Genomic DNA, 25,146 nt, shown 5'->3' with positions numbered 1-25,146 from the left:
TAGTGGTCATATTAATATCAGATGACACAAATTTTAGAGTTAGAAAAGTTATAAGGGACAACAATGGACATTCTATAATAAAAAAGGGATGTGTACAACAGTAAAAAAAAATCTTACTCCTAAACATATATATCCAATAGGGGAACAGCAAAATATTTAATACAATTGTTGACAAATCTGAAAGTAGTCATCAATAGCAACACAAAAATAGTGGGAGAGCTCAACACTGCCCTGTTACCACTTGATAGATCAATCAGGCTGAAACTGAGCAAGAATATACTAGCTCTGAAAGGAGAAATGGAAGAAAATGGCCTAGTAGATTATATACGGTACTCCAACCCCAGAAAATTGATACACATTCTTTTCCAATTCACATGGGACATTCACGTGCTGGCCCATAAAACATATCTCAATAAAATCAAGAGGATAGAAATTGTACAAACTACCTTCTCATATCACAAGGCACTGAAATTAGAAGAGAAACAGAGGGACACAAAAGAAAAACCTTAACACCTGGAAATTAAACAGCTCATTACTGAACAACCAGTGGGTCAGAGATGAAATCAAGAGGAAATCAAAACATTCCTGGAAACAAATGACAATGAAGACATAATCATCAGAATTTATGGGACACAGCAAAAGCAGTATTAAGAGGAAATTTTATAGTTTTGCAAGCTTATAAATAGCTTAATGACACAGCTTATAAAATAAGAAAGTGATCAACAAAGGGAACCGAAAATAGGTAGGCAAGAAGGAAATAACAAAGCTTATAGTAGATATCAATGAAGTGGAAACCCAAAAAAACAATCCGAAAGATCAAGGAGAGCAAAAGTTGGTTCTTTGAAAAAATATACAAGATTGATAAACCACTAGCAAAACTTACAAAGAAAAGGAGAGAGAGAGAAACTTAATAAACCAGATTAGAAATGAAAAGGGGGAGATCACTACGAATAATATGGAATTCAAAGGATAATCAGAGACTAGTTTGAGAAACGCTATGCCACAAAACATGAGACCTAAAAGAGATGGATAAATTCTTGGAATCACAATCTTCTATGGTTAATCTAGCAGGATTATCTAGGATATAAACATACCCATCTTGGAATCACAATCTTCTAAAGTTAATCTAACAGGATTATCTAGGATATAAACAGACCCATCACTACTGAGGAAATGAAAATGGTAATCAAGTCTTCCCCAAAACAAAAGCCCGGGCCCAGATGGATTCACTAACAAATTCTTTCAAACCTTCAAGAAGAACTACTACCAATCCTTTTCAGAGTCTGTCACAAAATTGAAGAATCAGAAACACACTCAAATAGTTTTTTATGAAGTCAAAACACCATGATACCAAAACCAAACAGAGATACTATAAAAAATGAGAACTACAGATCAATATCCCTAATGAACACAGATGCAAAGATCCTCAATAAAATCCTGACAAATAGGATTCAACAACTCATCAAGAAGGTCATACACCATGACCAAGTAGGTTTCATTTCAGGAAAGCAAGGATGGTTTAACATGCATAAATCAGGAGTCAGAGTGGTGGCACAAGCAGTAGGGCATTTGCACTTGCACTTGCTAACCTAGAACAGACCAAGGTTTGATACCACAGCGTCCCATATGGTCTCCCAAGCCAGGAGCGATTTCTGAGTGCATAGCCAGGAGTAACCTCTTAACATCACCAGGTGTGCCCCCCACAATAAAACAAAAACAAAAAAACCCAAAAACATACATAAATCAATCAACATAATATACCATACCAACAAAAAGAAAAATATAAATGTGATCATATCAATAGATGCAAAAAAACCATTCAATAAGATCCAACACTCATTTTTGATAAAAAAAAAATATCATCAAAATAGGAATGGAAGGAGCTTTTCTCAATAAAGTCAAGGTCATTAACAGCAAGCCAATGGACATATTATTCTCAATGAAGATAAACTGAAAGTCTTTCCTCTAAAATCTGGTACCAGACAAGGCTGCCCTCTCTCACCACTCCTATTCAACATAATAGATAAAAATTCATGCCATAAAAATTAGTCAAGAAAATGATATCAAGGGCATCCAAGTAGGAAAGGAAAGAAGTCAAGCTCTGTCTACAGACGACTTAATACTATATTTAGAAAACTCTAAAGACTACCAAAAAGCTTCTAGAAACAATAGATTCATATAGCAAAGTGGCAGTCTACAAAATTATCATGCAAAAATCAATGGCCTTCTTAGACACAAGTAATGATAGAAAATAAATGGACATTAAAAAAACAATCCCATTCACATTATTGTCACAAAAATTCAAATAAGTTCGAGTCAAAGAGGTGAAGAACCTATACAAAGAAAACTATAAAACTCAGCTTAAGTAATAAAAAAGGACAAAAGGAAATGAAAACGCCTACCCTGCCATGCCTCCATAAATTTTTAGGGGAATTCAGGCCACCAGATGTATCCTCAGATTTTCCTAGTAGGGCGAACTGAAATAACCCCCACGAGATTCCTCAAAAGACCTGCTGTGGACACCTTTTTTCCCCTGGGTGGATGGTTGAGGAATTTCGTTAGAGATGCTTGGCATTGATTGCATTTTCAGTCATTTGACTATCTCTGCTTTATAAATCTTAAGGAAAAAATGTGGTCTCTATTAAATAATTTGGCTAAAGAAATTCCAGCACCAAAGATTACAAGAGAACCCCCTTTTTTTGGAACTTATAAGTTAAGACAATGTTTTTTCTTTTTTATGTTTTTGCAGCTGAAGTTCTGGGGCAATTTGAGGTTAACAGATAAAAACTGTTTTGAGTAACTTTGCTTTGTAATGATAATTATCATCCTTAACACCTGTGACTGGCTTGAAAATAAACTAGTCGCACTCCTGCTAGAAGATGTGTTGACCCCACATACTCTGTTTGTGTGGTTATTATTTTTTCAATATTATTCTATTTGGCCACCCGTGCTCCTGCTTTCTTCTTGTGAAGGACTCAATCCCACTACACTTGCTGAGACACAGGACATCTGCAGCAATACCCTACTCATGGATTGGGAGAATTAACTCATTAAAATAGCAATACTCCCCAAAGCATTGTACAGATTTAATGCAATTCCTCTAAAAACACCCATGCCATTCTTCAAAGAAGTGGATAAAACACCCCAGAAATTCATTTGGAACAATAAACACACACAGATAGAACAACCCTTGGGGAAAAAATATGGGAGGCATCACTTTCCCCAACTTTAAATAATATTATTAAACAATAGTCATTAAAACAGCATGGTATTTGAATGAAGACAGACAGTGGAATAGACTTAAGTATTCAGAGAATGTTCCCCAGACATACAATCAATTAATCTTTGATATAGGGGCAAATAACGCAAAATGGAGCAAGGAAAGCCTCTTCAACAAGTGGTGTTGGGACAACAGGTCAGCTGCTTGCAAAAAAGCAAACTCAGACCTCCATCTAATACCATGCACAAAGGTCAAATCAAATACATTAAAGACCTTGATATAAAACCCCAAACCATAAGGTATATAGAACAACACATAGATAAAACACTCTATGACATTGAGACTAAAGACATCTTCAAGTAAGAAACATAACTCTCCAGAAGTAAATAGAAGCATAGATAAACAGATGGGATCATATTAAGCTGAGAAGCTTCTACACCTCAAAGGAAACAGTGACTAGGATACAAAAGCCACCCACATAATGGGAGAAAGTATTCACCCAATACCCATCAGATAAGGGGCTAATTTCTAAGATATACAAGGTACTGACAGAACTTAACAAGAAACAAATCTACCCATCAAAAAAATGGGGAGAAGAAATGAACAGACAATTCTTCAAAGAATACAAATGGTCAAAAGGCACATGAAAAAATGTTCCATATCACTAGACATCAGGGAGTTGAAAATCAAAACAACTATGAAGTACCATCTCATGCCACAGAGACTGGCATACATCACAAAGAACAAAAACAATCAGTGCTGACAGGGATATGGGTAGAAACTCTTATTCACATTTGGTGGCAATGCCATCTAGTCCAGCCTTTATGGAAAAAAATGTGAAGATTCCTCAAAAAACTGGACACTAAGCTCCCATATATCCATATGATCCACTCCTAGGTATATATCCTAGGACCACAAAAACATAATATATATATATATGTATATACATACATATATATATATATATATATATATGCTTCCTTGCACCTATATTCATTGCAGTGCTAAATATAATAGCCAGAATCTGGAAACAATCCAGATGCCCTTCAACAGATGAATGGCTAAAGAAACTGTGGTACATATACACAAAGAAATATTATACAGCCAACAGAAGAGAAGTCATTAAATTTTCCTATAAATGAATGAACGTGAAAACTATCATGCTGAGTGAAATAAGTCAGAAGGAGAGAGATAGACACAGAATATCTCACTCATCTATGGATTTTAAGAAAAATAAAAAGAAATTATTGTGGAGCGGAGAGATAGCATGGAGGTAAGGCATTTGGCTTGCATGCAGAGGTCAGTGATTCGAATTCCGGTATCCGATATGGTCCCCTGAGCCTGCCAGGAGCAATTTCTGAGTGTAGAGCCAGGAGTAACCCCTGAGTGCTGCCGGGTGTAATCCAAAAACTAAAAAAACCCAAAACTGTATTGTAATAATGCCCAGAGGCAATAGAGATGAGCACCGGAAGGACCTGCTCAAGATATGAAGCTCATCACAAAGAATTGTGAATGCAGTTAGAGAAATAAACTACACTAAAAACTATTATGACAATGGTAATGAGTGAGACAATGCTGTCTCAAATACAAGCAGGGGGTTGGGGAGGAGTTAGGTAAGGGACATTGGTGGTGGGATGATGCACTGGTAAAGGGGCGTATTCTTTTTCTTTAAGCCAGTCAAATTGAGTGGGGGGGGGTTATATAACAACTTTTGTGATACAAACGTTAATAAGTTCTGATAAACCACTGCCATCGGACCAGCCAGGGGCATATTCTTTTTATGACTAAAACCAACTATCATCATGTTTGTAATCATGGTGCTTAAAGATATTATTAAAAGTAAAAAAAAAATAAATAAATAAAACCAGCAAGCTGTTTCGGCCATGGAGTATCATCAATATCTATCCTCCCTCCAAAAAATTAATTAATTAATTAAAAAATTAAAAGAAACATTTAAAGGAATTTAACCTTTTAATTATATAAATTTAAATAGATCAAAATATGTACATGTATAATTTTAATGTGTTATAATATAAAAACTTAAAGGTAAAAAGCATAAAAAACACATTAAGGTGCATTAAAGATAAAACAGTATTTTTTTGCAGTTATTAAAATAAAAGATGGCACCAATAATATACCTTTAAAGTAGACTTTGCTGGAAAGGCTGAGAAAATGCATATGGAGTCTTAACAAAAGTGGATGAGTTCAAGATTTGAATTATCATACTATATTTATAAAAAGAACAGCCTACTAGTTTTGGAAAAACAAACTGGATTGAGGGTGACAAAATTGGCATGTCAAATCAAGTCTACAGCTTTTAAACACTTCCAAAATATATCATAATGGATGAAAGATAGTAACAAAAATGTGGTTGGCTTCATTTTTTGCTTGAGGCTGCAGAGGAAGACTCCAGTGAACTTAATCCCATCAAAGTAGGCTGTCCCCGCCCACATGGGTGGGGCCAGACTCCTGCTTGGGCTTATAAAAGTCCTTTGTATTCCTCCATACTTGGCTTCCTAATTTCCTGCATGAGGCTACAGAGGACAAGCACAGTGAACTTAATCCCACCAAGGTAGGCTGTCCCCAACCACGAAGGGTGGTGCCAGAGGAGCACTGCTGCTCTGCTTTGCTTTGAAGCCATGCTAATTAATTAATTAATGCTAATTAATCCACCATTACATGAAGAAAAAACACATTAGGGGCCGGAGAGATAGCACAGCAGCTTTGCCTTGCAAGCAGCCGACCCAGGACATAAGGTGGTTGGTTCGAATCCTGGCGTCCCATATGGTTCCCTGTGCCTGCAAGGAGCTATTTCTGAGCATATAGCCAAGAGTAACCCCTGAGCACCGCCAGGTGTGGCCCAAAAACCAAAAACAAAACAAAACAAAAAAACCACACACACACACACACACATTAAAGCAAAACAATGGTGAAACAACGCAGGTCAACTCCATGCATAGAGAATGAAGATGGCAGATCTTACAACCCAAGACAAGTCAATCACCTAGTTAGCTTCTCAGATAAGAAGTTTAGAGAAGAAATATGGAGGATCCTGATAGAAATCAAAGAAAGCATAGATAGAGCTGAAGAGACCACAAAGATAGATATCAGAAAACTCTAAACTAAAATAACAGGTCTGAAAAACTCAGTAGACGACACAAAAACCTCAGTGGAAAGCTTCTCCAACAGAGTAACAGCAGCTGAGGACAGAATCAGTGAGCTAGAAGATGAGATGCATAACAACTCCATACAACAGAAGAGATTATAAAAGAGTCTTAAAGCAAATGATCAAACAATGGAAAAAAATACTTAAAGAATGTAAATAGATGAAAATAGAAGTCTTCAATAAACTCAACAGAAACATGCTAAGAATCATTGGAGTTCCAGAAACACAGGAAGAAAATCCCCAGAAGAATCCATCGTCAAGGACAGGGGTCCTCAAACTTTTTAAACAGGGGGCCAGTTCACTGTCCCTCAGACCATTGGAAGGTCTGACTATAGTAAAAACAAATCTTATGAAAGAATTCTTATGCACACTACATATATCTTATTTTGCAATGAAGAAACAAAACAGATACAAATACAATATGTGGCCCACGGGCCATAGTTTGAGGACCACTGGTCAAGGACATCATTGTAGAGAAATTCCCAAAGCTAATTACTGTGTGCAACCAAATTCTGCACTCCTGAAGAGAACCAGTTAGAAGAGACCCAAAGAAAAGCACCCCAAGACACATCCTAGTCACAATGATGAATCCAATAGATAGGGATAGAATACTGAAAGTAGCAAGATCAAAAAGGAAAATTACATTCAAAGGAGCATCCTTAAAAATTACATCAAACCTGTCACAAGAAGTCATCAGGGCCAAAAAGGTTGGGCGGGATATAGTGACAAAAATCAATGAAATGAATTCTTTGCCTAGAATACTGCACCGAGCCAGACTCACTTTCAGGTGTGAAGGAAGTATACATAGCTTCATGGATAAACAACAGCTTAGAAAATTTACAGATTCAAAACCAGCCTTAAAATAAAAACTGAAAGGTCTCCTTTAAGACAAGACTGACAAACAAACACACCGAACTTCTAGACAAAGATGGCACTAAATCCCATGATAATTATCTCTCACAACATCAATGGACTTAATGTACCTGTTAAGAAACACAGAGTGGCTAAATGGATCAAAAAGCTAAACGCAACCTTCTGCTGCCTTCAAGAAACACACCTGAATAGTCAAAACAAACAAAGACTCAAAATCAGAGGCTGGAGAAAAACCATCCAAGCACACAACACCCTTAAAAAAGCTGGAGTGGCCATATTAATATCAGATGACACAAACTTTAGACTCAGAAAAGTTGTAAGGGATAAAGGCAAAAATCATAAAACTGATATTAAATCAACAGCTTCCCTACCTCCTGTAGCTGTAATCGAACCTTGGTGACTGCTCGGATCCAGTGCACTCTGGCTTGGGTAAATGGTGAAGATGCATTCTCCTCTGGAAAACTTATAACAAAGAAAAGAACATTCCTTAAAAAATAGTCCACGTCAAAGACCAAGGATGTGGGTCAATGGTAGAATATTTGTCTGTTGTGTGTGTGTCTATGTGTATGTGTGAGTTTAATCATTGAGATTACAAAAACAAAATACAAATATCACACACATACACATATGCAAGACCCCAAAATATCCCAATCCATAAAATTGATGTAAGACTGCCAAATTTCTAAAATAAAAGAAAATTGTTTACATGTATGTCTATATTTGATTATTCAGGTCACTGAAAGAGCATATTCCCAAATATTCAATATTAGAACAATTTATGTCAAAAATAATGTATCCTTTTAGATTTTCATCACTTCCCGCTCTTACTTTCCTCTTTTTAGTCACTAAATAACACTGATTTAGAAAGTCAGGAAGCAGCTTATGAGGAGCAACAGCAAAGACACTGAGTCAATGTCTAAAGAAATGTGGATTAATTTCACCTACCTCTCAATATCAACTACTCTTCTTTGGGGAGTCTACTGGCATATGCAGGATATAATTTTGATCATAAATAAGCTTCTTATTGCTCCATTGAGTATTTCATAAGACAGTATCAATTAACTAAGAAAAAAATCCTAATCCTTAACTAAGCTGCCTTAAGGAATATCCTCAATGAAAAAACTGAGATCTTCCCTTTTTTGGTTTATGGGTCACACCCAGTAGTGTCTTGAGTTTATTCCTGGCTGTGTGCTCAGGGGCCTCTTCTGATGATGTCAGAGTCTGAAAGTCTCAAATGCAAAACATACATTCAGTACACTGAACTATTGATCCAGGTACAAGAACTGTCTTTTGGGGGTGGAGAAATAGCACAGTGAATATGGTGCTTGCCTTGTATACAATCAACCTGAGTTCTATCCTCAGCATCCTATATGACCTCCTGATCTCTGACAGGAGTGATCCTTGAACGGTCAGGAGTAAGCCCGGAATACTACCAGGTGTGCCCTCCCTCACAAAAAAAAAAAAAAAAAAAAAAAAAAAAAGGGAGAAAGAGAATTGTCCTCTTTACTGAGGTAATCTAATTTCAATTTGGCCAAAGTGTCTGTAGTTTACTGGATATCTATTACATGAGACAATAGAGACAACAAAATATTAGGAAAAATGAAAGAGAAAAGTTTATATATTCAATGAAGCATGCGTACCAATCATTCTCTAACTTTTACATGTAATCAACATTCACTGCTCTGATCTTTCAGTGAGATATTTCACTATTAAGATTTATTTTTCACTTAATAAGTCTAGTAAACACAGCAATAATAATTATTATTAAGTTTACTAAATATTAAGCTAAATTTCAGAATTTAAGTCCCGATCGCTCACTTCATTCAGTGACTTTCAGTCCATGGGAGTATTATTACCAACAGGAAATCTGAAAACATTTGAGGGCACTTTTGGCTGGCACAGGTAAGGGCAACTACTAGCATCTAGTATCTAGTAGTGTATTAACATCTAGTGTACAAGGTCAAAATATCTACTAAACATCCTATAGACGAGTATACAACAATTCATAATGAAGAGTTATCTGGCCCAAAATGTCAATAGTGTAAAGACTGAGAAATCTAGTTCTGTTCCAACCTATTATTACTCAACTGTTCAATTTAATTAAATAACATTACTCAAATTCTGAAATGATATTCTTTATAAATTTTGTTAAATAAGCTATTTTATAATGTACCAATTGTCAGATACACTCCTAGGCCACAAGAAGGCAGTAGATTCAAATGGCAGAATATTGATTGAAACTGAATTCTAGGGTCCAGAGAGATAGCACAGAGGTAGGGCATTTGCCTTGCAAGCAGCTGATCCAAGACAGGCAGTGGTTTGAATCCTGATATCCCATATGGTCTTCCGTGCCTGCCAGGAGAGATTTTGAGTGCAGAACCAGGAGTAACCCCTGAGTACCGTCAGATGTGACAACCCCCCACCAAAAAAAAAAAAAAAAAAAAAGGAAAGAAAAAAACTGACTTCTAGACCAAAATTTTCTTTTTTTCTTTTGTTTTTGTTTGTTTGTTTTGTTTGTTTTTTGGGGGTCACACCCGGCAGCACTCAGGGTTTACTCCTGGCTCTGTGATCAGAAATTGCTCTTGGCAGGCTCGGGGGACCATATAGGATGCTGGGATTCAAACCACTGTTCTTCTGCGTCTAAGGCAAACACCTTATGGCTGTGCTATCTCTCCGGCCCAACCAAAAATTTTTTAACTCTATGCTGATTTTCAACGTAAGGATAAAAAGAGGTGATATTCACCAAAAATGTTAAAATACTGATATGCTGTAAAGGCAACCCAAAGCAATTTCTTTGTTTTGGGAGATATTCTGGAGAAAGACTGGGTCTAGGGAGGGTACTCTGTGCTGGGAAGAAAACTGGGTCAGCAAATCCAAGGCAAACACCTTATTCTCTTATACTACCTCTCTGGTCCCCAGAATAATTTCTTTGAAATAACTTGCAGGGTTCAAATCAGTTCCAATTCTAATGACTCAAAAGTCACCAAAGGTGGCACCAACAAAGAATTGAAGACTCAAGAAAGCCTGTAACTACCAAAAAAAAAAAATCACATGTACTTTAAAAATCCTTGAAAAAAGTTTGAATTAAAATATTCAAAGAAAACAGTGCAGAGTTGAATCTGGCTATCTTAATCACCTTAATATTTGGTTGTGGGATGGAAATATCATTTTTATTGAGCAACATCACAAAGCAGATACTGCAGAAACTATATAGATTCCTCTTGGCTGCTGTTACCTACCTCTCCTGGGAGCTTAAGGCATGGTCTTTGTGTAGCACCAGATCTGGAGGATGATGGATTGTTGTACTTTCTTTCATCTCCTTTGTTTCACATGTTGTTTCCCTTTTGGCTTCACTTATCCCTTCCCAGTCTTTCTCATGTTCTCCGAAACCAACTTGCCCATCTCTGGAGAAACTGCCAGAGCTGTGACAAGAATGAATTGAGTCCCTCTCCCGACAGTCATCGTGTTCAGGACAATGGTCTAGTTCACTCAGCTGAGAGCTTCCTTGACTCACATTACAGGAGGAGCCATACCTACTACTGCAGGTGGGGCTGTGGAAGTGAAAAGAAGAGGAATGAGTACCCAAAAACCTGAACAAAAGTACAAATAAATCCAAGAAATAATGGTACCAATGACAAAAATCACAAAGAGGTGTTTCCTGGGAAGAGAAAAGCAGTCTTCATAATCTAGAACTAAACTGTATACAGAATAATTAATAGCAAAAAACAAAATAATACACTGCTTTCTCCAACACTGCTTCAAGAAGTCAATAGACTTTAAAGAATATTTTTTCCTGAGGCTGGGACTCCAATTCCAAGTACTGGAGTATATGATTAACATGCAGGAAACCCAGGTGTGACTCTTGGTACTGAATGATCCCTGAAAACATCCAGGAGCAACCTCTGAACACAAAACCCAAGCACTGGTGGTGTGACACCACACACACACACACACACACACACACACACACACACACACACACACACAGAAATTTTTAAAAATTACTTGTCCTGAGGTTAGGGGATAGCTAAAAAACACAAAACAAATAAACAAACAAAAAACAGAGCACATGCATTACATGCTAGAGCACTGGGTTTGATCTCAATACATAAGGTATCCAGGACTGAGCCAGAAATACCTTCAAATACCATTAGATGTTTCCCAAAGACATAAACTAGTATTTTATCCTAATATAAGTCAAAGAATAATTGAAACATTAACAAAATTTTTAAACAACTATTTTCATCATATATAATTTTTAAAAGAATGATTAAAAACGGCATTTATGCCTAAAATTCTCTATTCCATTTTCCAAGAGATTTGCTCAGTGTTTGTGACTTAGGTGTCTTAATTTCCTTATTATAAAAGTGATGGAAATTCTATTCCTTTTCCTACTTTGAGCCTTTTTCCCTCTGATATTTACATAATTGTAAATGTCTTTCCTAAATTGCACAGGAGAGTAGACATTCTTTCAGTCATGCCACCTGCAGGATAGAAAACGGGAGTCATTTAAGATGGAGGCTATCATCAAAAAAAGTTCTGGCGTGAATGGTCTTATAGACAGGAATATTACAATGAAATCCCTGGTAGCATAGGGAGGGTTCTAAAAATGAACTTGCCAATGGGGATAAGATTTAGTTTTAAATAAAGGGGGGGAAGTCCAACTCTAAAAGACCATATTAAAATCCCTGAATTTGAAGGAAGATCAGTCTAACCCTCTCCCCATTGCCAGAATCCCTATGCTCAGAAGGCAATATGCTCTCTGATTATCAGAGATATCGGCTGTATCAGAAAAACCATTAAAAATAGCAATAACTAACTTGTGGACAAAGTAATTGTACATGGGTTCTGCCTTATTTTTCTTAATGTTCTTTGACTGTAAGTTCAATATTTAGGCATCAGCAAGGGGATTTCTTCTGAGAACTCTGTTTATGGGCGATTATCCTTTCACTGTAACTTTACTTTGTCCTCTTTGCATCATTGTTCTCATAATTAAAAATAAAAAATTAATTAAAAAAATAGCAATAGGGGCCGGAGAGATAGCAAGGAGGTAAGGCGTTTGCCTTTCATGCAGAAGGTCATCAGTTCGAATCCCAGCGTCCCATATGGTTCCCCGTGCCTGCCAGGAGCAATTTCTGAGCATGAAGCCAGGAGTAACCCCTGAGCACTGCCGGATGTGACCCAAAAACCACACACACACACACACACACACACACACACACACACACACACACACACACACACACACACAAATAGCAATAACTAGAAATTACTTGAATCACTTACTAAAGCTAAGTGATTCAGTCCTATTCCAAACAAAGTGAATTGCTGACAATCTACAAGTTCTATCCCAGTCCTTTCAGATAGTTTTATATTAATGGGCTCACATTTAATTTTTGGTATCCTACTGAAAAGCCTGTAAGCAAAAGGAAAGGGAATTTCCTTACACAGTCATAACCAATAGGTTTATTTTCATCCTTGGGAAAATAAAATTATTGCTTTACAGTGAGATTTTAATCTATGGTCCCTCACAATTACTTGTTTCAGGTTGATTTTTGATCCTTCATTCAATAGCAGTAAGATAGGCACCAGGTCACCACTCTAAATTTCCAATACATACAAATCATACATATCCACACAATATATTTATAGCTCCTGATTTGTTCTTTGACAGATTTTAATCAGAAATCAAAGTATTGTTCTTAACTGCATGATTTAGTCTCTCTCTCTTTCTCTCTCGCTCTTTCTTACTCTCTCTATTTGTGTGTGTAGAGGTGTCAAACCCAGTGATGCTGTAGTAAAGGGTTTTGGTGAACCTGGAGCTACTCCTGAGATGCTCAGCCATTAGTTGTGGAAAGTTTCAGGGGAAAACATTACCAAAAACTCGAATTCAGAGCCTCACACATGCTAGGCATGTGCTATACTATTTGGTCTACCTCTCTGGCTGCAATAGAAGTGCTTAGTATCTTTGTATCTGACCTCTACAATGTGCTAGACTAAAAACTATAGAAAATAATAGCCCTGAGCTCTTATAAAAAGTACTTACCAGACATTAATCTCAAGGGCAGTAAAATGAGACTGATATTCTAGAAGAAGCTACATAAAACAATGTAGAATAAGATGTAGAATGCAGATTATATCACACCATTCATTGTGCTTTATATTTTAATAACCTCATAGCCACTGGAGAAAGCATTTAGAAGACTTGGAAAAGAAAGGAAAAGTAGTTTTTTCCCTGTCTATTAAACATGCCAGGACCTAAGGCTCAAGGAAGAACCTGAGTAGATAATGTGATTGTAACATGCAACATTCAATAAGTTCCTGCCAGCCCATCTGCATTCTGTTTTGTTGAAGGCAGAACCTACCAGAACAAATATTTAAATCTTTAAACCTCTCCTTTAAGCTTTGTTCTGAAAAAATGAGTTAGATTTGGCACTCCACACCATTATTTCTTGCTATTATTAACATAAAGCTAATTAACACAAACTTCAAGGAAAAGACACAGAAAGGATAAAAAGGATATAAAGCAGTCTAAGATTAATCTAACACAAATTCATCTGCATCATAAATGATCAATCCTGAAAATCATTTATGATGCGTTAGCTAAGAACAGGCCTTTGGATGATCTTTGGTCCCTTGATGTCATGAAGAATAGCTGGATGCTGCACATTTGGAACAGAGTCAGTGCTAGCAGGCAAAATCTCCTCTTCTTTTTCTTCTGACTGGTAAGGTACTATAGGGGCAGTACAATGATTTTCTTCATGACTCCCTAAAGCAGAGGTTGGATCATGGAGGTTGTCTTTGAGATCCCAATGTTCTGATGCTTGAATTTCTTGCTGTTTTTTAATTTTTCCAGGAACTGAGAGCTCAAGAGCACATACACTTAGCTTGGCTTCCACTTGCTCAGGGTTCCAAGAGGGCTGAGCACAGGCCTTAACGGACTCAGCACTGGTAACAAACATTTGATAAGGTTCCAAAGCTTTATCATTCTCAATGTAGTTAAGATTATGATGACTGCTAACCAAAACTGAATTGGAAGCTTCTGAAGGCATTTGTTCATGTACCTCTTTGTTCTCTTTCAGCCAATGGCTTGATAGATCTGGTTTCTTTCCAAACCTTGGTTTTGGAACATTTACTACTATATTTTCTTTCCTGTCACTTGCTCCCTCAAACAGAGTTGACAACTTCTTAAAACTGGATATTAAACCAACATCTACTGTTCTGTTTCTAGAAGGAGGTGGGGAAAATAAAGAGCTCAAAGGTTTCCCATTGTCAGTAACAGAGGATGGAAAATTGAGCTTTGTCCAACTTGCCATGTTTGTTATTGAAAAAGGTCTTGGTTGTTCTGTTTCCTGGGGTACTTCAGATAGGTCTCTCTGAGCATCAAGTAACCCACAACTTTTTTTGATATAAAGCACAGATTTCTCCAATAGAGGGTGAGAAAGGTTCCCTTGAATTTCCAGTGTGGCAGTGTTGCTAACATCAACTTCACTGGGAAGCACAGTATTAGTTTCTGGTGAATCAGTTGTTTGTGGATCCAAAAAGTCTTGATTTCTGGAGGAAGACTGCATAGCTGGTTCTGGGTCAAAAGGAGAAAGCGACTGACTTAGAGGAAGATGCTCTTTGGCAATGCAGGTAGAATGCGGATTCACTTGTTCTGACAATGAAGTATGCTCTGTTTCCATTGATGCCTCTGTATCTGTAGGCTGCAGTATCCCCATGTCTCCTTCATCACTCAGAGATAATACTCCTTGGCCACTATCATCCCCTGAGAAAGACACAAACTCATATATTTCAGAACCATTGGGTTCTTTACTACTGCCAGGAATGTTGTTTTCTATTTCAGTCATTAGTTTAGAATCATTTAAAATCTCCATCTCTGACTTTGAAGTACAGTCACTTCGAGTACAGTCACTAAGAGTGCATTCTGAACTGAATACTGCAGAGGAAACATGTCCACACAAGTGTTTTGGAGATACTGCTCCTACAGAATCTCTGCAACTATCATTTTGAAGCCATGAAGTAGCCAACACAGGTGATTCTTGTACATTTGTCTCTGGTTTGATGTTTTTGAAAATTCCAAATAACTCGCTTTTGAGGGGCTGAGAGGATGTACCAGAAGAAAGTGAGAAAAGGGAGTTTTTCTTTGAAGGTTGCATAGAGGAGAAAAATCCAGAGAAGGCTTTGGGAGATTCCATTAAGCACCCAGAAAAAGACTTCACTTTGCTTACAAATCCTGAAAGCATTTCTACTGAAGAACCCGACACTGACTGGTTTTCCTCTTTATTTCTATCTTCATTCTGGAAGTGCTCTGTATACCCTGGCTCTGCAGAGGAGCGGGTTATCTCCAGGTTCTGTGTTAAGATCTCTTCAGGGATCTTTTCTAAAGACAAGTTGAATGTTTCACTAGTAAAACTTTCATTTTGGTAGTTGTTAGTACAAGTATCAAAATTGTTTAACTTTTCAGTCAAATGGTTTCCCTGTGTAAAAGACTTGGTCAGTGAGCCATTTGGGAGAGTTTCCTGAATGAGAATCTCTTCTTTTTGGAGAGCTACCCCAAGTGTTTCTAGATCAGTGAGGAGTGCTTCAGTCTGTGCCTGAAATTCTGATGTACAAGAAATAATGTCTTTTTGCAATTGATTCACCTGGAAATCTGTTAAACATGTCTCTGATGCATTAGGGGGATTCAGTTTTCTATGATAATTCTTTTGTACATTCATTTCACTGGCAAGGGAGGTAACTTCAATGGTCTTGCTATTGGAAGCACAAGGAGGTATTTGTTGTTCATGAAATTCTTCTTGGACTATGTTATGTGAATCTCCATTACAATCTTCTTTAGTTAGTGTATCACACATATCTACAAAATCACTTGGCTTCTTACAAGAGTGGGTAGTCACTGGAGCAAAAGTTGAAAGGCCATTTCCACCAGCAGTCTTCTGTTTTTCATCAAAAAAGGGTAAGTTAAAGAAACCAAGAGATCTACTATGAGAGATATCCTTGATTTTTGATATAATAGGAAAGGCTCTGTTCTCAGATTTTCCTGATCCAATCAGGAAAGAAAATATACATTTTTTGCTTGCTAACTCTGGTTGAGATGAAGATGTTGGGGTAGTTGAAAAACTTGAGTCTTTTTCAGAAAAATTTTCTTGTTTATTTGAATTTTTTTTATTCAGAGTATCAAAAGATATTTCTTTACTTCCTAAAGGTTCTGTCATTAAGGATATACTACTTGTTTCTGCTGAAGGATATTCAGGACACTCATTGAGACAACTTGATAGGAAAGATGTATTTGGTGACTGCTGGATTAAATGGTCTCTGAATGGTTCCTCTTTTTCAGTCAAATTAATACTCTGAATTTCCCTAAATGATGTTTCTTTTAGCATACTATCATCAATGGTATTCTGCTTGTTCAAATTTCTAACTCTAACCTTTCCTTTAGAGAAAATTGGTTCAGCAGAAGAATCTTCAACACCTTGGTTAGGTGCTTGTTCAGATTTGGGATCTGACTTGACTTCATTCATAGTAGTCACTGAAAATACAGGTATTTTTTCAGTTGTTTGCATATGAGATACATTAGTTTTAAAGAAGTTCCCAAATGTACCAAAAATATTTGAAATATCAGATGTTTTCTTTTTGTAAAATAGCTTTCTGTTTTTATCAGCATCCTTTTTAAAGTTTGATGATTCCTCTTTATCCACTGGGGTTTTAAGGAGGTTAAAAAATCCAGATTCATGTTTTTCATTTTCTATCAAACTTACTGAAGAGTCCTCTCTACTACCAAATAATTTCAATGCACTTTTAAGTAATGTTCTCTCACACTCGTTGGAAGACTGGTCATAGGGAAACTTAGGATTCTTATGCTCAACACTACTAATCTGTGATGTAAGAGGAACTGAAATAGAATCAACTTTGATAATTTCATCATTACTTATTCCTGATTGAGTTTGAGGAGTTGTATGACTTACCTGAAACACGGACTTTAACAAATTTTTCTTTTTCATATGAATGTTTTTACTTAAAGGGGGTTCTAGCATCATATTTTTAGTAAGTTCTGATTGTTGAATATTGGATACTATCTCTTTTTCTGAATTCTTCTTGAGAAAACTTTTCTTCTCATCTTGAGAATTACTCTCTAATTCCTTACTCAAGATCAATGACTGATCACCATCACTTGTAGACTCTGCTGATTTAGATTGCTGATCTATATTCTGCACGACCAAAGATTCTAAGGATTCATTATTATCAAAATTCAAGGTTGTTTCAACCAAAGCAGCCAAAGTAGGAAACAACAAAGTCACTCTGTTCAATGATGAAATCTCATCTGCTTGCTGTGAACTATTAGTTATATTTTCAAGATGAACCAAAGAGGCAACTTCTTCAGAATATGAATGAGGGCTCTGGAAATTGGGTTGGTATAAAGATGAATCCTGAACTAAAGGCTGGATATCCCCCTCTGTAATTTGATCTCTATGTAACACATGAGAACCAACAGTTTGAGGCTGATTTCTGAAATCCAATGTACATTTGAGGTCTTCAGAATCACAGACCCTTTTTTCAGAAGGCCCAAAATCCTCTTTAAATTTTTTAGTACTATCCCATGAAAAATCTAATGCTTGATCTCTTTGGTCATAACTTGACTGTTCAAAAACTTGTGGGAAAGTTTCTAAATTTATATGTATTAATTCCTCACTTCTTGGGAACACTATAGATAAATCAAGAGGATCATCAACTGGTTCCTCTTCAATATACCACAATAATTCATCCTCTTTGTCAAATACTTTAAAACTATAGGGAGAAGTAATGTTGACATCTAACATAGTATTTAATTGATTATCTAATTGTAAATCCCAATTTAAATATTCCTGATAATAATCAGGTATAAATAAATAAGCGTACTCGCCAGTAGAATCAGTGAGAAGAGAATAGATATACTGACCATCATGGAACATGTAATATCCATAATCTCCATTTTCTAATGGCCACCACACTCCATTTTCAAGACATGACAACCATTCCTGGTATCCGCAATGAACACTTGAACATACAAAGTTCTCATTTATTCTTAATGCTTGATCAAAAATAGGGCATACAGTTTCACAATCTGAACAACTTAAGTCTATAGGCAGTTCCTGTAAGTTTTTACTATCATTATTTAGATTAGAATTTTCATGTAGTGAGTTAGAAGCCCACATATGACCTCCTAATGAGTAATCTTCATTAAGTGATGGCTGATTGAATGATTCATATGGCAAGTCATGCCAAAGGACACCATTTGGATTTGTTCTCCAATCCAAGATATTCTCCACAGGATCTTTTTGATGAAAATTTAGTGCTAGGTTTTCTAAATCAGTTGATGATATATTCTGATTCAATATGCAATAAATTGGCTGAAGTTCTCTGGAATTTTTAAAGAAATATTTTGTATCAGAGTCCCATTCGTAACATAACAGATCATTCATCTCTTCAAAAGTCTTACAGTGGTTTGATTTATTTAAAATGTTATTATTTAGGAGAAGTGGGTTTAACTTGTTTGATTTTTCATGTAGTTTTACTCCAAGAACATAGTCTGGTATTAGTCTCTTAGTCAAAGATTTCTCTAAGAAGCCCTGCTGAGCTCTTGGAGCACAATCCAGTACACTGCTCACAGAAGAGAAGGAACAATTTTCACTTTGCTGATTTTTCCATGTAGGAGAACAACTACTATCAATCCAACCACCAAATAATGGTATATTTTCTTTAGGTAATGGTAAGAAGCTTTTTATAGAACCAGAAACTTGATTTTTGGCATAATTTCTCTGGTTTTCAGAAGTCACACACGAAGTAACAGAAATCTCATCCAAAGTGAAATACTTATTTTCATACAAAGCCCTATTGCCATCAAAAGACAGAGACTCTACTTCAGTTGGCTTACAATCAGTCATTCTGCTATATGAAATTGACTTAAACATTCCAGAGGCTAAACTTGAGATATTATTCCTGTTATGGGAGTCATTTCTCAAATTTAATTCTTGTTCAGTAGACAAGTTTTTAAGAGAAGAAAATTTGTTACATGGAACAGAAAAGTTCTCCTTGTTTTTCTGATAAGTTTTATCAACAATGTTGTCCTTCCTAATTACATTAGCTAGAGCAGATTCTGTAATGGCAGAAGTAGATGTTATAGAGTCCAATACTGTTAATGATGTTATTTGTGTAAGATTTTTACTCTTTCCTGACAAATCTAAAGGTATATATTCTTTAGGAACAACTCGAGGGATGCCTTCGGTTTCTCTTTTACAATTACCTACTACTATGCAGTTGCTTGGATTTAATTCCTCTATATTTTCAAATTTCCCAAGATCATTACTAATATTTAGAACTGAATCACACATAGTATTAATTTTTTCAGCTTCAAGAAAAATATTTTGGTTATTTTTTTTAAATTCATCTGAACAATTAAGTTTTCCTATATTCTTAGGGATATTTGAAACTGACCTAGTCTTTACTGAATGAAGTATGAAATTTTCATGGCAATTTCTCTGGCTCTCTTCATTATTGGCTACTGCTGAATCATGAACTGGCTGATAATTGATAGTAATAGAACTATCAGTGAAAGGAAATTTAAATGAAGGGAAAATGTTTTCTTTCTCTTCTAAATCCTGTTGTTTGGAATGACTCAGAACTGGAAATAGAGTATGCTGTTTTTCATGAAAAGGAAAGGTCTGTCCTTTCCTAGGACAGCTTTTTAATCCATCTTCCTCCAACTGGTGATTTTTCAAAGATTCTGACAAAATTTCCTTTGAACAGGTCTCAGGGGACGTAAGCAAAAAAAGGCTAAAGGATTTTCTGAGTGGCTCAAGGAAATCATCATCACTTGTATCTTTATCCTCATCTAAGAGCTTTAAACAAGACTCTTTATTTGCACTTCTACTGTCAGCTGTGCAAAAATGTTTCAAAGTACTGTTGACACATATTTTTGATTGATCTGATAAGAGAGAGGGATCTTCACATGGTATTCTTTCCAATATACTCTCAATATCATCTTTCTTACTTTCAGAAATGACCATGTTTGAAGGTTCATTGATCATTTGGGAAAACAAAGTTTCACTTGATATGTTGGTAGTTCTTCCATCACTATCAGCTAAAATGACAATGTTACAATCATTGTCCAGGGTGTCTCCCCTATGATTTACTTCCAAACTACATCCAATAAAGTTTTCTTCTCTTGTTTGCTTGCTCCACTCATCTTTCTTAGATTCTTCTGAAAAATGCTTTAATGGATTTAGCATGCTGAAAACAGATTTTATGACTGAATTCTGACTCTCTGAGTGATTTCCAATAGTTTCTGTTGCATTTTTAATGCTTAAGCTTTTGGTTTTATAATCTGTTTGCACATCTTCAATGGTATTTCCATGGTTGTCAATATCTTTATGATCAATTGCTGGCAACTGCATGAAAAGATCCTTCTCCAATACTGACTTTACTTTGGGTCCAGATTCTGAATTAATTATCTCTCTTTGATTAATAATTTTTGTTTTTTCTGGAACCAAATAAACCAGCTTTCCCACAGAAGTTGTTAGATGTCTTGTACTAGAACCCACCTTTTCTGTGAGTGAACTGAACAAAGAACCAACAGCACATTGCATTCCTTTCATCTCAGGGAAAAAGAATTTGTCTTTATCATTCTTGAAAGTAGTAAAAGGAGGTGTCTGATCTCCAGGTATTTTCAGTTTTTTATTAATAGCATTATTGTGTTTAAATTCTATTTTGGTTTCTGAATGGGAACCAACCCTATTAGTCTCTTCCTTCTCATCTAAATATTCTGATACTGTTTCTATCGAACATTGAAGTTCATCTGCAGTATCAATATAGTCATCCTTAGATTTCTCAATAGAGGAATGAATCATCTCTTTTACTGGGCACTCAAGTCTGTCTGCATCACAGTTCATCCTTCCTATAGGGAATTCAGGGTTTGGTACATAACACTCTTCTGGAAATCCTCCACTTTGACAGATATTGGGTAAATGACATGTTGGTGACAGAAAACATTCTTGTTTATCACAAATGGGAGAACCCAGAAGTCCACCAGAAGAACAGCTAGAAGAATCTTCAAAATAATCCAATGCAGTGAAATTAGTGACATGCTCATTCAACTCAAGTGATTTATTATAGTTCTCAAAACAACTAGGAGATTCAAGATTTTGAATTTCCAATTTAGTGGTTGACATGTCCTTCTCAACTGTAAATTCATTTTTATAAGGGTGCAAAATTGTGTTATTATATTTCTTCTTTTTAATGTGACAAAAGTTACAACTTTCAATGTCAAGATATGTACTTTTAAAGTTAGTCTTAGTTCTTGATCTATAATATTGTCTCTTTTTACTGTCCTCAAAATGACTATATATGCGTTTCTTCTTTCTTTGCCTTTTCATCGTATCATATTTATGAGTATATCTGGAGAAAAAAGATTCTTCAAACTGAAGGTCAAAATTAAAAAGGGGAGGGAATTCTGTTTCCTGGCTCTGAGAAGACATCTTTTTCCAGTTCTTGTTCTTTGATTGTTCATGTTGTCTATGGTATTGGTCAGTTTTTGAAAGAGTTCTACTTTTTCTTACCTCTGCTCCATATATGTTAGTATTTTCTAGAAATGAAATTGGTGAAATTTCCCCTTCTATCTCAGCATAAATACCTTCTTGCTCTTCAAAATCAACATCAGAGAAAGCAGATACAATTCTAATTTTGTCATTTTTAGCTTGTAAGCTTTGCCTGATATAAAGGGATAAAACAAGAGAAATCATAAAACAAAAAAGGAAAAGAAACAAATGATAATATTCAGTGCTTGTTAGCAAGAAGATAAAAGTAATTGCTATAATTTGCTTAAAAATTGTTTAGACTGAAAAACAGAGATATGCACATTCTTACTATATCAATTTAACTAGATCTTTTTATTTCATTTACAAAAAATAACAGCTATACTAATCTTTAAATACCTCACTTGCTATCACTTATGATTGGTGAGTGTTTTAGAATTATTTATAATAATCAGGGGCCAGAAAACTATTACAATGGGCAGAGCACTTGTCTTTCATATAGCTCACCAGGTTAGTCAATCCCCAGCATCCCATAGGGTTCCCCAAGTCCACCAGGAGTAATCCCTGAGTCCATAGCCAGGAATAAGCCCTAGGTGCTGCCAGGTATGCCCAAAACCAAATATGAAGAATCATCTAACAAAATTAAAATGTCCAAACAATAATTAATATGTATTTATAATACCAAAGTTTAGCATTATTAAACATATAATGAAAATAATTGGGATTTCAAGAAAACTAAATTTGTTAATGAATATAAGCCTGATAAAAGAACCGGTATGGCCAAACATTTCTTTTAAAAAATAAAGATAGGCTGGAGAGATAGCATGGAGGTAGGGCATTTGCCTTGCATGCAGAAGGATGGTGGTTCGAAACCCGGCTACCCATATGATCCCTCGAGCCTGTCAGGAGCAATTTCCTGAGCGTAGAGCCAGGAGTAACCCCTGAGCACTGCCGGGTGTGGCCCAAAAACAAAAATAAAAACAAAAGATAATACATACAAAATTAAAGCAATCTTTTGGGGTAGACAACACCAGCAGCGCTCAGGCTTACTCCTAACTCTGTGCTCAGGGATCACTCCTAGAGGACTAGGGGGACCATATATATGGGTTGTCAGAGATTGGGACCCAGATCAGCTGCATGCAATTTATATACCCTACCAGCTGTACTAATTCTCAGGACACCAAAAGCAATCTTTGATAATCAGAAGTCAAATCTTATTACAATACCAAAAAGAGGAATTTAAAGAATTATCATTTTTGCTTGTAAAGTCAGCACATTGAATATGACAACAAAATAAAATATTTTCTTTATATTATTCACAAAAGCAGATATATTCAACTAAGACAAAAAAATAAAGAGAGCTGACCTTTCAACTAGGTTACCAATTGCCAGCTTCCTGTGTAATAAGAAGTGGAGATATAGAGAGACTGAACACTAGAAATGTGTCAAATTAGTGTGCTTTTTTTATTATTTATATACATTTTGTGGAAAAACAAATTAAAAATGGGTGCTTAGACACAAAAATATTCAAGAGTAAGATTGATAGTCTTTTGATATCTAAAAATTAGAGTGTTCTATTGTTCTGGACTTAATAGTGAAAGGTCACTAATTGAGAAAGTTTAATTTAACACATTTTTCTTATTGGCATTTTCTTTGGTCTCTAGTATCTTCAACATCTAACCCCAGCCTGAAAAAATCTGTTTAGTGCCTCTTTCTTTTCTTTATTTCTTTTCTTTTTCTTTTTTTTTTCTTCAGCCAGAAACACTCAGTGATAATCCTGGCCATGTGCTGGGAGTGGCAAGTGTACACAGTTCCCAGCAATGCTTAAGGAATGCTTACCATGCAGCGCAGAATAGTTAATGCATAACTCCTGCATCAAAGCATGCTCTCAACCATTTAGTCTCCAGCACAAGACTAAATCAAGAGCTTGTCATTGATGTAGAGAATGGAATAATTTATTTTAATTAAGTCTAATTTACTGAGGGGGGGTACTAAAATGAGCCAGAGAGGTAGGACAGTTCAGCCCAGTTGAATTCCCAGCCCCATATGTTCCCACAAGCATCAACAAAGAGGGCTAGATAAGATGCACCATCTTAGTCTTGGGGTCTCTCATTGATACACTGGCTAAGAATATCTGGGAGAATCTGTAAATCCCTTAAACACAACTTAAAAGACCCCATTTTAGTCACAATGACAAGTCCCACAGCTAGGGATAGAATACTGAAAACAGCAATATCAAAGAGGGAAATTACACATTCAAAGAAGAGTCCTTAAGATTTTCAACAGAACTTGGGGCCGGGTAGGTGGCGCTGGAGGTAAGGTGTCTGCCTTGCAAGCGCTAGCCAAGGAAGGACCGCGGTTCAATCCCCCGGTGTCCCACATGGTCCCCCCAAGCCAGGGGCGATTTCTGAGCACATAGCCAGGAGTAACTCCTGAGCGTCAAACGGGTGTGGCCCAAAAACCAAAAAAAAAAAAAAAAAAAAAAAAAAAGATTTTCAACAGAACTGTCACAAGAAACCCTCAGAGCCAGAAGGGTTTGGTAGGATATAGTGACAAAACTCAATGAAATGAATACTTCGCCTAGAATACTGCACTCAGCCACATTCACATTCAGGTTTGAAGAAAGTATACAGAGTTTCATGGATAAACTCAGAAACTCAGAAACTTTACAAACTCAAAACCCGTCTAAAAAGAAAAACTGAAAGATCTACTTAAAAACAAGACAGACCAACAGACACATCAAACTTCTACACAAAAAAGACACTAAATTCCATGACAACTATACATCTGTTAAGAGACACAGAGTGGGAAAAGCTGAATCCAACATTCTGCTGTCTACAAGATACTTTCATAGCCTCTTGAGTCTTATGAGCTGTCCATTCCATTGTTTCTTTAAGTTCTTTGAATAGATTAACAATTTCACTCTAAATTCCTGATCAGAAAGCCATATAGGTGATTGATGTTAGCTGAGTCTTCAGAACTCCTGTCAATTCTGGCATCACCTATGGTCCCTCCCCTCAAGCCCTGCCAGGAGGAATTTTTGAGTTCAGAGCCAGGAGTAACCCGATTATGGATGAATGTGGCCTAAACCACTTCTCAAATAAAAACACATTCCAAAAAAATCTTAAAATATAACAAGAAAAGTGGGAGGTGGAGGTTATGCTTGATTGGAGAGTACTACAGATACAGAAAATTCAAGTGCGATGTACCATGTTCCTTATTAGTTCCTGTACTAGAAAAAAATAACTCTATATAGAAAATTACTAGAATAGAGAAATTAAAATACAGTCTTTATATTAGATAATATTTTATCACTAAAT

At 36.1% G+C, this 25,146-nt stretch overlaps 1 protein-coding gene across 1 annotated transcript in view; it reads right to left on the bottom strand.

Annotated features, from left to right (window-relative positions):
- Window positions 1-25,146, bottom strand: part of UNC13B (unc-13 homolog B) — a 246,002-nt gene that overhangs the window by 98,311 nt on the left and 122,545 nt on the right. The window contains exons 9-10 of the mRNA XM_049772923.1: window positions 10,499-10,810; window positions 7,631-7,721 (exon numbers count right to left, since the gene is read on the bottom strand). Of these exons, the coding sequence (XP_049628880.1) occupies window positions 7,631-7,721; window positions 10,499-10,810 (403 nt within the window). The remainder of the gene's footprint in view (window positions 1-7,630; window positions 7,722-10,498; window positions 10,811-25,146) is intronic.

The sequence above is a fragment of the Suncus etruscus genome, chromosome 1 (assembly GCF_024139225.1).
Source record: "Suncus etruscus isolate mSunEtr1 chromosome 1, mSunEtr1.pri.cur, whole genome shotgun sequence".
Lineage (NCBI taxonomy): Eukaryota > Metazoa > Chordata > Mammalia > Eulipotyphla > Soricidae > Suncus > Suncus etruscus.
This window is presented reverse-complemented; position numbering and strand designations above follow the sequence as displayed.